At 38.9% G+C, this 13,676-nt stretch overlaps 1 protein-coding gene across 1 annotated transcript in view; it reads left to right on the plus strand.

Annotated features, from left to right (window-relative positions):
• Positions 1 to 417: 417 nt before the first annotated feature.
• LOC124151849 (A-kinase anchor protein 17A-like) overlaps positions 418 to 13,676 on the plus strand; it is a 50,744-nt gene continuing 37,485 nt past the window's right edge. The window contains exons 1-2 of the mRNA XM_046524513.2: positions 418 to 1,682; positions 9,272 to 9,420. Coding sequence (XP_046380469.1) covers positions 906 to 1,682; positions 9,272 to 9,420 — 926 coding nt within the window. The 5' untranslated portion in view covers positions 418 to 905. The remainder of the gene's footprint in view (positions 1,683 to 9,271; positions 9,421 to 13,676) is intronic.

Here is a 13,676-nt window from a genome sequence, read left to right on the forward strand (position 1 = left end):
GGACTTATGATTTAAACCGTTGATGTTATTACCGAATACTGTAGGTGCTTTGAACAAATTATGGTTACCACCGTTAATTAAAATCCTACTTTGGACATTAATGATTAAAAATTACCTTCTCTGATACATTTGTCCGTTGTATATCATATATGGGATTACTTTTAAAAATGTGAAGTTTTTAATTTGACTCAGTATATTATAGACCTCAAAGGTAAATGGTAAAATAGCGTTTGTGTTCCGTTCATATAAAACACTAATACATAGATTCTATGGTGTCATTTGCACCTTTGAAAAACAGGTGCTGTTATTTTTATTCAACCCTGAAGCGATTTGGTGCCGTTTTGATGCAGTGCTGTTTTAGCCTAATGTCTGGATAATATAGATCCGGTACGTTCTTGTGCCATATAAATTTATGAAATATTTGAATGTGTCACCTTGTTTACGTGATCTAATCATATTATAAATGTTTGAAACATAGAGTAACGTGGATGAATACATAATGTCAAATTTCTTGTATATATAGGGGTCTATATATTCATTGTCGTATTTCCTACGGGGCCGTTTTCGCTAATGATGACTTGGTACATTTTCGCCAACGAGATATGGGGCCGTTTTGGAATGGGGCCGGTTTAGCCAGCACCCGGCATTTGAACGCCACAGCGAAAAATGTCATTGGTTTTATTCTTCCCAAACAATGAGTGGTATTCAGTTAGCAGATCAGAGAATAAACATCACGGTAGTGTTGAAAGTAAACTGCAGTCTCATCACACGTGCGCTTTGTAAGATTACATGAAATTCGAGTGTCTGCATCAAAAGTAAAGTAATTTGTGTCGTTCATGAAAAGTATATAGGGCTATTATTCACCATTGGTGACTTGTGACTGTGCAAGTGTCAAAACAAAGAAAATGTCAAACACGACTGTTTGTAATGACACATCCGAGGCAGTTGAACTTCATGAACCGATGAAGATTTATCTAAAACCTATAGCTAAACTCAATGTGTGCGTCCAACTTCCACAGTTAAAGACACCGGGGAAGAGTATATCAAACTGGGAGGTAATGGAAAAGGTAAAGCATATGATCAGACCAGAAATATTTATCACATTAAAAATTGTTAAAAGCTCTTTGGAGTTCATTCGCTTAGAGGGTGAAATTGAAAACAAAGGAAAAATAAAGTTGTTGATTGCAAAACTTGATGGAAAAGCCATCAAGCTAAGTGGATTTCCTGATAGCTTAAAAGTAAGAGCTGCAGAAGCAAAGATAAGTTTTCCTCTAAGACATGATTGGGATTCATATTTCCGTGATGCGAAAAATATGAATGAGATGAAAAGTGGGGAAAGACCAGATACCATTCATTTCAAAGATTTGCCAACGAGGTGGTTTGCTTCAAGAAAGGATTCAAAGAAAGACAAGCCTTGTGAGCAGGTGCTAAGGAGGGTATTTGAAGTGTTTGGAGAGGTTCGATGTGTGGATATTCCAATGTTAGACCCATACAGAAAGGAAATTATTGCAGCCACAAAGCCAGGGTCCATACAGACATTCTGTTATGGTCAAGATCTCACATTTGATGCTTATGTTCAGTTCAAGGAGTACATTAGTTTTGTCAAGGCTATGGATGCGTTGCGAGGTATGAAGCTGATGAACAAGGATGAAGAAGGCAAGGCACTCACTGCAAATATCAAAGTAAGTATGTGAATCTGGTCATTATTCAGACAAAGTGCACTTCACTGCATGCAGCTGATGCAAGTTAAATGCTCACAACCAAAAACCTTAAAACCAAATTATGTCATACTACATGAAATTGTGTACTTGCACCCGTCAAGGTATAAAATAGTAATATAAAAAATTATAAGAATTGACCATGTTGACTTTCACTTTGTGCAAGTTCAATGGCATATGAACCTTCAGAGAGTCAGGGCCAAACATTGTATGAACAAGCTCATCACAAGCTCTGATGTCCATACAATGTTTAGCCCTCACTCTATGAAGGTTCATACTCTAATGAACTTGCACAAAGCGAAAGTCAATTGTCATAATTTTTGTATAACTTTTATACCTCGAGTGGTGCAAGTACGCAATTTCACGTAGGATGTGTGACTTCATGTTTACACTGGCAGCCAGACAGCAACCAACTGTAATGCGGAATAAGATAGTTCATCAAAAAGAGGTGTTACATGGGCGTATGTATGTTCAACTTGCTCCACATGAACATCTTTTGTACTCGTAGTTTGGTTACAATAAATAGATCCACATAATATTATCATTAGATGAAAAGGTCTTTTAGAACTACCTCAGAAAGACAGTCACAGTGACCACGAGTCGTAATACATTTACATGAAATATGAGACGTCAAAATGGCTGACACGATAAATGTGACGGGAGAGATTTCCGAAGTTGTTCATGAATAATTACAAGTGTTCATCAGCTTTGATCAATTCGCCGATCATTAAAAGGTGATTTTAAAGATGTGTCAAATAGAAACTAAATGCAAATTTATGATAGATTGCTGCAGACTGTCACTTGTCAATCTAGACACGGATCAAGTTGTTACTACTACTATGCTCAGAAATGACGCTTCTGTATGTTTTCGTGCTGGTGATTTTCAAGGGTTTTCTCCAGGAACGTGGAAGTAGTCCATCAGTGTTTACTAGGGCTGCAACAAATACACTGTGAGGCGAATACGATTCATATCACGAATATAGGGTAACGAATACGAATATTAATTCACAATTACAATAACAAGTCAGCAGTTTATGTAGTATTTATTATATTCAGTGAAACAATAACATCATAATTTATTTAACATGGCTTGTTAATTATTAATAAATTATACATTTATATACTGCACTTATCCAGGTACTAGTATCTGCTCAAATGCGACAATGACCAGTGCCAACAATACTATCAAATTAAATATTATTAGAGTGTTGTCAGTGAAAGAAATCTATGCATATAATATGTTGTTATGGATATTTTAGGTACAGGGTATCTAAATATACATGACAGCATATTCATAAATATTCAATTCTAGTGGCCATGAATAACGAATTCAATTCATGGATGGTTACGGTTTGATTCACCGAATACGAGAGTGAATCGTAACAGCCCTAGTGTTTACGTCATTTCAAGAATACAGTGTCGGGGAAAAACGTATGAATGTCAAATTGTGTGTTCATACACTTATGAAGGTCAATTTTGCAGTCATGTGACCGTCCGCTCATCCAATGGAAAAGCTGTATATTGTGTAAACTTCACATTTAGATATTATTAGGAGATAAACATGCTGTATTTTCAATGTACAGCTAAGCCTATGTTACCTGTAGATATGACAATAAATTAATTTTGAATGTGGAGTAAAGGTAAACACCGACAAATCTGCAGATGACATTGCGTAAACTACAATAGAAACGCAAAGCCAGATTTCTGTGAGGTAGGAAAATACATTTATACAAGGAACCGTACAATGTATTGAGCCAAAATGTTGTGGAGAGAATACTTGGTAATTGTTGTCACCTCAGTTATCGGCACATAGGAAAAGTCCAAGGTGAAGGTCAGCTACCATCAATGACGCGTATGTCCCTTGTTGGAATCGATAGCGCCCTGACATCTCCTGCCCATGGAAGAGACGAGTATGTGAATCACATCCTGGGGAATGGTAGCCCACTCGGCATGCAATGCAAAAGCCAACTGGGGTTGTGGTTGACGTTGGCGTAGTTGTCAATCCAATTCATCACACAGGTGCTCTATCGGGTGATCCGTGCTGTATGCGGTCGAGCGTTGTCCTGCTTGAATACAACGTTGCCATTGGCTGCAATTGGCAGGACATGTGGTAGGAGAATTTTGTTGATGTATTGTTGAGCCGTAAGATTTCCCTGGATATGGACCAAACCTGTCCTACCATGATGAGAGATAGCCGCCCACATCATAACGGTTCCCTCACCAAACACGTCCACTTCCTGTACACAGTTTCCAGTGTAACGTTCTTCCCCAAGTCCATAGATCCGTGCTCTTCCATCCCCTCGATGGAGGAGAAATCTTGATTTGTTGCTGAACCAGACATCTCTCCATCGCAGTTGAGGCCATACCCCGTGTTGACGACACCAATGCAGCCGTTGTTGACAATGTTGTCGACTCAATATGACATGTCGAACAGGACGTCTTTCTCGTAGACCTACTGCTCTTAAACGGTTTCGTACAGTCTGGTCAGAGATCCTGGGCAGTCTGGGTATTTGGGATGCGGTTGAGGTGGCTGTGGTCGTCCTTTCACGCATTTGGGTGTAGCGATTTTGGGTGGGGGTGGTTAATCTTTGTCGTCCCGACCTTGGCCGATCACGTGTTGACCCATGCTGTTGAAGGTTTCCTTCAGATGGTCCAGTTCACTGCTGAGGGCATCAGGATAGCAAATGGATTTAACATGTCGGGTGAGGGTGGTGATGATGGCTTGTTTTATCTGGGGATGGTGGCAGGAGTTGTAGTGGATGTACTGGTCTGTGTGTGGGGGCTTGCGGTACACTGATGTTCTTAGTCCATCATCTGTGGTTTGGAGGGACATGCAGTGTTCCCAAAAGCTTTTGAAACTGCCAGTCCTGGTGCACTGGCAACTCTAAAAATTACCAGTCCCCACTATTTTTTGTCAGTCCCAACTTTCAACAAATAAAAATGTATGAAAATTTTAATTCTTTCAACATCATGTTAAGTGCAATGAGTCATCTCTGAAATAACTTAGATCAATGTGTCATTCACACAAACTTCAGTCACAATTTTCTCTCTCATTTTTTAATATTTCGAGACAAAGTCACTACAAATAGATATTTAACCTTGAAGCAAAGTGTAATGTTATTTCCTTGCACTAAAAAAAGACAAGGGGATGACCTGATGGTAACATACAAGCTGACTTCTTATATATTTCTATGAATATCACTGATGTTTTGTTCAACAACAAAGATTTATAAGGATCTTTGTTTGCTGGTCCAGAGGGACTGGCAGTCACCTGAATTACCAGTCCAAGCCTAAATTTACCGGTAAAAAACTGGTAATTACCGGTAAATGGGAACACTGACATGTCTAGGAAAGGAAGGTACCCTACATGCCAAATCCATTTGCCACCCTGATGCCTTCAGCAGTGAACTGGACCATCTCAAGGAAACCTTCACCTCCCTCAACAGCTATCCTGTCCACCTAGTCTCCAAAACCATCCGCAAGACCCTCAAGAACTCAAACCCCAGGCCCAAACCAGCTCCATCGCCCATCAGAATCACCATACCCTACCAAGGCCCTGTCACTCTTCAGATTTCCCGCCTCATCAAGAACAAAGCCAACATAGATGTCACCTTCTCTAGCGGCAAGTCCATCAAGATCCATCTACAAGCCAATGGCAGAGGCACAAGCAGCGCAAGTCCCAACCCCCGAGGATGTATATACCAGATACCCTGCAACTGTGGCCACCAGTACATTAGAGAAACCCTTAGACCCCTCAACACCAGACTCAATGAACATCCGACCCCTGTTAAGAGACTTGACCTGAAATCCTCTATTTCCAAACACATCCTGAAGAACGAAAACCATAAGCCACCAAAGTCCTGTCTACCAACAATAACTGGCAACAAAGAAAACTACAAGAAGCCATTGACATCAGGAGACCCCAGCCAGCCATGAACCGTGACCAGGGAACCTATCTGCCTAGTGCTTGGGAATTATTGCTTTGATCTTTGTCGGGGCTAATTATCTAGCTGGCTTCAATTTGCCCTTTGCTATGTCCATTCTTTCACCTATGTATGTATATCTATACTTCCAATATGTAATTTGCCTTGAGTTATGGGCCAATCTGGGAGAAAAAATAATTTTTTAGTTTTTCTGCTTGAGTATATGAGCCGAGTATCCTTGGTGCTGCAAATCAGAAATCCACTTGTTCACAGCATTGTCTTGATGACACTCCATGGTGGGTGGGGCGCTCATATGATACACACCAACACCAACACCATTAAGATCAGATCACACCCTAGTTTTCAGGACATTCATTGTTTTCACATACAAGTGCATGTTAAATAAAATGATATATACATTCAAATTTCTTCAACAGATGCAATCTTTCAAAAAGATCTTTCTTTCCAGCACACGGCACAATCTGGTATGTTGTCAGGTTGGTCTCGGCCTTGACAGCAACAGGTCTTTCCTTACTCTGTGCACTGAACTTATATTGCTGGTTCCTGGAATATTCCCTGGATGATATAACCAGACCTTCTCCCCCTTTTTATGAGAAACAAATTGTGTAGTGTCACCATGGGTCTCACTTTGTTTGGCCTGCTCATCCACTATCTTCTTTCTCACTTGTTTCTGAATTTCCAACATATCTAAAAGTCCAGTTGAAGGGTCCACTCTTTCACTGGAACCAACATCTAAATCAATCCATAATGTCACGAGCAGAATCCTTGAACACCACTTTTAATGGTGTTTCAGTCACTTTGTTTGGAGTTGTTCAAATGACCTTCAGTACAGCTGTAAGGATCAGTAGCTGGCCCTTTGCTTCAAATGAGTACAGCAAGTCTTTCTGCTGGTGTGATTCATTCTCTCCACCTGGCCATTACAGTGTAAATTTCTATTAAATGTATTTTAACAAAGGGCGGAAGAGTTGTCCCCCTTAGTCCATAATGTTTCATATTGAGATTAAAGTACTGTCGGAAATGCTAGAAAACTGTTTTTTGCCTGTTAAAAAACGATATAATTTTTCACAGACTGTTGTTATTGAAATATCGAGTACTACTGATCGACCTACCTGTGGTTTGAGTCCCCTGAAGATCCGGGGTAGAATAGGTCTTCAGCAACCCATGCTTGCCGTAAAGGGGACTATGCTTGTTGTAAAAGGCGACTAACTGGATCAGGTGGTCAGGCTAGCTGACTTGGTTGATGCATGTCATCGATCCCAATTGTGTGGATCGATGCTCATGATATCAGTCACTGGATTGTCTGGTCCAGACTTGATTATTTACAGACCACCGTCAAATAGCTGGAATTTTGCTGAGTGCGGTGTTAAACAATAAAACAAAAACCTGTGGTTTGAAGTATTTCAGTCACAAGGAGTCCTATCAACAAGTTTACAGGAGACAAATACAAAAGAAAACAGGAAGTTTACATTTATTCTAAGTCCAATGGTGGCAGTCTGAAATGGACTATAGAAGTATGAGCATGTGACTCCGTTATATTGATAATAATGTAGTCTTCATTAAACATCTAATCCACACACAAAAATCATTTTGAGAAAATTCTAGATGTACATCTTCTAAAATGACAAAATGACGCTGCGTTTGTTTTGTTAACATTGCTTCCATGATGCATGTTACATTAAACTTGCAAAGCCATAACCATGGTACACGATTTGGAGTCTGTGCTGGGAAATGTATACAAGTTCTTTACGCTTTAGTGAGATAGAGGGAAAACATTTATTAATTTGCCCAAGCTATTGGGTTTTCAATTCATACCATCAAGTCTACGGTATGATAAATAAAACAAAACAGGTATAGGGGTGGTCCCAAAAATAAAACTAGGACATAAAAGGATATTCGACAGCTTTCATACAGGGTGATTAGGCGTATAAGTGTACAAGCTTTATGAGCAGAAGGTTACCCTGACTTGTAGTAGAATTTGGGAGGAATTAAAGGTACAGTTAATGTTAACTGCACTAACTATTGCACTCCAAGAGATGGCATTTCGATACGCTGGGCGTGGCAATGACCAAACACTTTTCAGGGGAAAATATTCCATTCTGTCTATGAGGTCACACTATCTCCGAACCATTCATAACTGTCACAGTCAGGGCGTCCAGATAATTTACTTTGATGAATCATTCCACTGACTACATGTGGCTATCGGCAGATGGACAAAAAGCACCCATGGTATCATCAAGTAAAGGTAATAGTGTCATTGATATTGTTTTGAATGCTACAACCCATGATATGGGGCTTATTGATGGATGTGTGCTAGTTTTTGAGGTGAAAAAGAAAACTGGTGATTTTCATGAGGAAATTATAGGAGGAGATGTGTTCATAGACTGGTTGGAACATCAGCTGTTGCCTATTTTAAACAAGATCAGTGTCATTGTCATGGATAATGCCAGTTGACGTCCGGGGATCAGATACTGTCGTCCAAATCATGAGTGGTCTGAAGGCGGCCTTACAGAAATATATGACATTGTCGACTTCAGACCATATGAAACGAAAGTTCAAGTCATGGAGAAAATTTGGCTGAATAAGAACCCTGTAAAGTACAGGACATATGTGCTGGTGGCACAACAGGGTCACATTGTCTTCTGTACGCCAGTCAGACATTGTGAGCTCAACCCTGTTGTGCCCATCTTGGATAAGTGTAAAGGGTTCGTGGCAAGACAGAACACAACATTCAAAAGTACAGGTTCATATACATCATCAGGGGAGATAAATGTTACCTCTAGAAATCATCTGTAGAACAACAAATACTTCTGGATTCCAAAACCGCAACCTTCCAATACTCATCCCGTTTCATAGCTCTTAACTATTCCACCATGTTTCCAAGCAAATATAATGCAGTACATATCCTAAATTGCTACTCCATCAACGCACATGTCAATTAAGTACAGTAACAGTTATATTTTGAGACCACCCCCAACTCGGTGACATTTGCACCTGGGAGAATGCACGGACGGTGTGAGGTCATCACCTCAGGACAGGTGTTAAGTAATTACCTCAGGTTATAAGTTGATCATCATTTTACCTGTAAAAGAACATTTTAATGGTAATCACAGTGTCAGTTAGGACAGGCTAGATAAGGGCAACTTGAGTATTTACATATATGCTCTTTTTATAGTCCCATGACTCGTATTTATTAAATGAAGCAAGAAAAGCAGTTTTCTAGCATTTCTTACAGTACTTTAGTTTGATTTAGTTACGCATGACCAGAAGGAGGCATTTTCTTTGTTTTACAAGTAACATGGCCACAGCCAATTATGCAAATTAGTGATAACAAGATCCCACCCTCATAACACAGGAATTTGTGATGTAGTGTTCTAAATAAAGCTTAGAGGTATTGAGTGTGTTTAAAGATTGTTGTTGTGTTGACAAGTAAGAGTTAGTTGGACACAACTTTGAAGTTTATTTTCTTGCACTTGGTGAAAGTAGACATAGATATTAGGTTGCATTTTTCAATAATAGGTTGTACTGGTGCATGTTTGTATAGATAAATCAAGCTATGTAAAGTGTCTGAAGACACCTTTTTCAGATTACATATGTATTTTTGTTTTATAGGTTGATTTTGATAAGACAAAGCATCTATCTGACAAAGCAATTCGGAAACGTCGTCTTGAGCGTGAAAAATTAGAAGAACTGGAGAAGATTCGATTGATGAAAAGTAAACAGGAAAAAGAAGAAAACGAAAGAAAGGAAGAAGAAGAGAGGTAAATTTGATCAGATCATCCTTAGCTTATAATTTTGTTGGTTAACCTATATCTACAGTTTCTGATTTAGTTAAGTAGTATAGGTAATGGTGATTCTGGCTCACTTCAACCGGCGCCAGATTTATATACCTACATGTATACTGCTACTACAGGGGGAATTTTTTGATGATGCGATTCAACGATTGTCATGAGTCGTGTTATAAGAATCATCAATATTAATTAATAATGGATAAAATTTACTATGGCCCTCGAGGATATTGGAAAGGTATAGGATCAATAAAAAATTAGCCACTGCGGCTAAGGTATCTAAAGATGTAGCCAAGGATGTGGCAAATATACTTACCGGCACCGCGTTATATACTGAGAAAGAAGTTTGATATTTTTACAACGAATGAAGTTCATAAGGCTGACCTCTTGTTTCTTCCCCATGATAAGCTAAGACGCAAAACGTATAAATACGCTTTAACTGTAGTGGATGTGGCTAGTCGCTACAAAGAGGCTGAGCCATTAACCTCCAAAGATTCAACAGAAGTAGCTAATGCACTGAGCCGCAAATATAAACGCGGACCACTAAAATGGCCCAAGTTATTTCAAGTAGATCCTGGTCGCGAGTTTATAGGATCAGTAACTAAACTGTTAACAAAGCACGATGTCGAAATCAGACGTGGTGAAAAAGAAGCCCACAGTAGTCAAGCCATCGTTGAAAGATTTAACCGGACACTAGCGGAACGTTTGTTTGGATATCAGTATGGGATTGAAATGAAATCGGATCGATTAAGATCAACCGAATGGGTGACACGATTATCAGCTGTTGTATCAGCGCTAAATAATGAAGTAACGAGATTAATCGGGAAGAAACCATCAGATGTGATTAAAATGAAATATGGGACTTCCGAATCTTCAGCACTGCGGAGAGGCAAAGAACAAAAACTTCCGGATAGAGTAAGCGTAAGATATTTATACTGCCCGGTGAACTCGAAGGAGGCCTACGTCGCGCAACCGATTTTTGTCGTTTGGTTACGAAAGAAGGAGAGCCTATTCTTTATTATCTTAAAGATCGACCGGGCAGGGCATTTGTACGAGAAGAGTTGCTCATAGTTCCCAACGATACAGTATTACTGCCATAACCATAAGCATAGGTAGTTACACCATCCTTATCAATCCATCTCTTTGTATCTAAAGGGGGATAATGATGTCTTGTTCATTCTTAATCCATATATCCTGTGATTGACACTTCTTAAAGAGTTCATCTTGTGTTTGAATGTTCTACCGTTGAATAATGCTTCTTTATACTGTTCGTGTTTGATATGCTTTTTACCAAATAAAACACCCTTAGCTCTTCTTATCTCTCCATTATCAGACTTCTTTATAGACTACATCTTAGGTCTTAGTCCGACATACTCCGCAATAGGGGTCCCAGCACATTCATCCTTCATCTTACCGAACACCTTTTTATTTACCGCGCTGTGCAGTGGATTATCTTTTGGGTAATTGCTCGTGTCGTACATATCTATTTTTTCTGCCATATCTTTATACACATCCTCGGTTTGTATTTCCATCAACAAAGAATCTGTGTTGGTATATAACACCTCGCACATATCACCGTACTGCTTCTTAAGTTCGTTGTAATAAAAGTCATAGATTAAGTGTTTTGACAAGTCAAGAATACTCATACCAACATACACTGGTCTGTTGAATTTTATATTACTTTTCTGCATATGTAGTGCGGCTAAGTCATTATAAAATATCTTGCTTCTGTTAAAAGCCGGACTGTCTATAAGTTTCCTGCGTCTTTCTTCCTCGCTAGATCTGACTAATTTAACATCAACACGTTTCCTTAGATTCTCCATAGTTTTACCGAATACTGAGTTATCCATGAGCTTATATAGGTTCTTTTCGAAATCGCTGGTAGCCATCTTTCTTAACTCTGTGTTCATTCTTATATAGGGTTCCATCCAAGGGCTTTGATCAAACTTTAGAACTCTGTGTATTTTTTTTAGTTTCATACCTAACGATAGATATAACTGGAGATTTCTGTAGTGAACTATATATTTTGTCTTATCCATCAAATTTGGTATGAGTTTTTCTACGTTAGCTAACCTTGTGTTACCCATCAAGGAGTGTTGATATTCCGGCATCCAATCTTTATTAACCATTAATCTTTCGGGAGCTAGCGGATAACTGTTATGGTCTTTATGCAACAAATTTGGATATTCCAAGTCAACTTCTAGTATGTACCCTTTATTCGCATCGATATCATTCGCATCAATATCATTCACATTGATCCACTCAAAACCACCCGTGGGTAAAGGTTGACTCATAGCCCATCCGTACAAATTGTTGGCGTTGAGATATGATATGTTCGTATCGGGTTTACTCGGATCATATCCTTCTGAAAATTTATTTTAAGCCTTAGAATACCTTTTCGCCGTCATCGATATACCACCTCTTAATCCTTTCTCAATAAACAAGTGCATACTGTAATCGGTGAGTAATTTTAGTTTTCTGAGATCGGGGAAAACATCGTATGGTTAGAAAACTTGAGTTTACTAAAAATGATAGTAAATTTTGGGAGCCATGCTTTACCGCGCTGTAACCGAAGCGCTCAATAATGAGGGAACACTGTACGTAACAACTTGTAATGTGTGTGAAAAGTCGTACGAAAATACGCTATTTGAAGGGGGCGTGGCCTAAATGCAAATGTCCGATTTGGATTTTAAATCTTCCGGACCCCTGTTATAAACTATATATTTTATCCACACCCCAACCCGAACCTCTATTAGTCCAGCGTTCTAAAGTTTCCTGTATCCGTTGAATTGATGTATCTAATGATCAGTTTATAGTATCGTATTCGGTTATAACTTCTTGATTGCTCCGGAAATAAGGTTCGGTATATTCAGAGTTATTTTTACTCAATGACATTTTAACTGTTAGCTGGTATTTTATGCTATGTAAGTCATCTAACTCCTCGTTAATTTTGCTCAATATGATGTGCTTAACATCATTAACATCCATGTTGGAATAATATCCATCTTCCAACCTCTTAGATAATTACCAACGCCGGCTGTTGGTACAAATCTTCACTCATCAACTGATTGATTTTTATCATCTGTTGATTTTAATCCAGTAAATCAATCAATTCAGCTTTTCTCATTTGAGAATAACCTCTCAGCCCACTTTTTTTCGCTTGAGCTTTGAGTTCTCCAATAGTCTGGGGTTTGTTGTATTCCAAACCGAGTAAATCAATCAATTCAGCTTTTCTCATTCGAGAATAACCATGTAGACCACGTTGTTTTGCCAAAGCCTTCAAGTCTCTGACAAAAAACATTGTGGTTTGATGGTATATCTAAATATCTAAATGTATCTAAATGCGTATTCTCCCCAACCTATTCCTCTCGTTGATATAATCTCTCTTCCTTCGCGTAAATAATCTGGTTCCTGACCCTATCAGCACTGTGTTTCTTACATAAACAATAACGACCTTTGACCCCTATCCCACATACAGAACGCGTATATTTTATATTTCCCAGCCTGATGTAATAAGAATGGATACCGTAGTAAATACCCACACAATGTCGGTTGCATTGAATCGGCTTCCCCATGAGTGTAAATCTGCACAGATTCATGGTTATACATCAATCATATCATTTGTCTAAATGCAAATCACATCTCCACTGGTGAGTCATAGTTGTCATCGCTATTTATAGATTAGCTGATACGTAATAGATCATAGCTTATGTGTAGCTAAAAATAGACAACAGTCAGCCAGTCAGCTTGACATAGCTGAACAGCCAGTCAGCTCGACATAGCTGAACAGCCAGTCAGCGCTATTTATAGCTAAGTAGTCAGGGTTATTATTAATGGCTGATACGCAATAGATCATGGCTTATGCGTAGTAATTGTATGACTGAAAATTGCTACTACTCATAACCCAAACACTATAAATGCTATCTCGCGGTCTTTCTGAGCCTCTGACGGTGTATAAAACTGACTTATTGTTGGCCTTGGTATTGGGTCAAGTTTCTTTTCATAAACAAGGAAGTATTCGTGCATGGCAGATTCAACATCCTTAAACGTTTGAATTGAATGCCCCTCTTTATGCAGTTTATCATCAATAAAATCTAATCACAACATCCTATTTCTGGTCCCTTGTGACTGGGCTGCTTCGAGTTGTTCTAATGCTTTATTATGTCTTTTCTGCTCCTCTCCTCTCATATTAGAAAATAAAAAATTACTCCCCGAAAAAGGCTAGAGCA

The sequence above is a fragment of the Haliotis rufescens genome, unplaced genomic scaffold (genome assembly GCF_023055435.1).
Source record: "Haliotis rufescens isolate VD_foot unplaced genomic scaffold, xgHalRufe1.0.p SCAF_7, whole genome shotgun sequence".
NCBI classification, from domain to species: domain Eukaryota; kingdom Metazoa; phylum Mollusca; class Gastropoda; order Lepetellida; family Haliotidae; genus Haliotis; species Haliotis rufescens.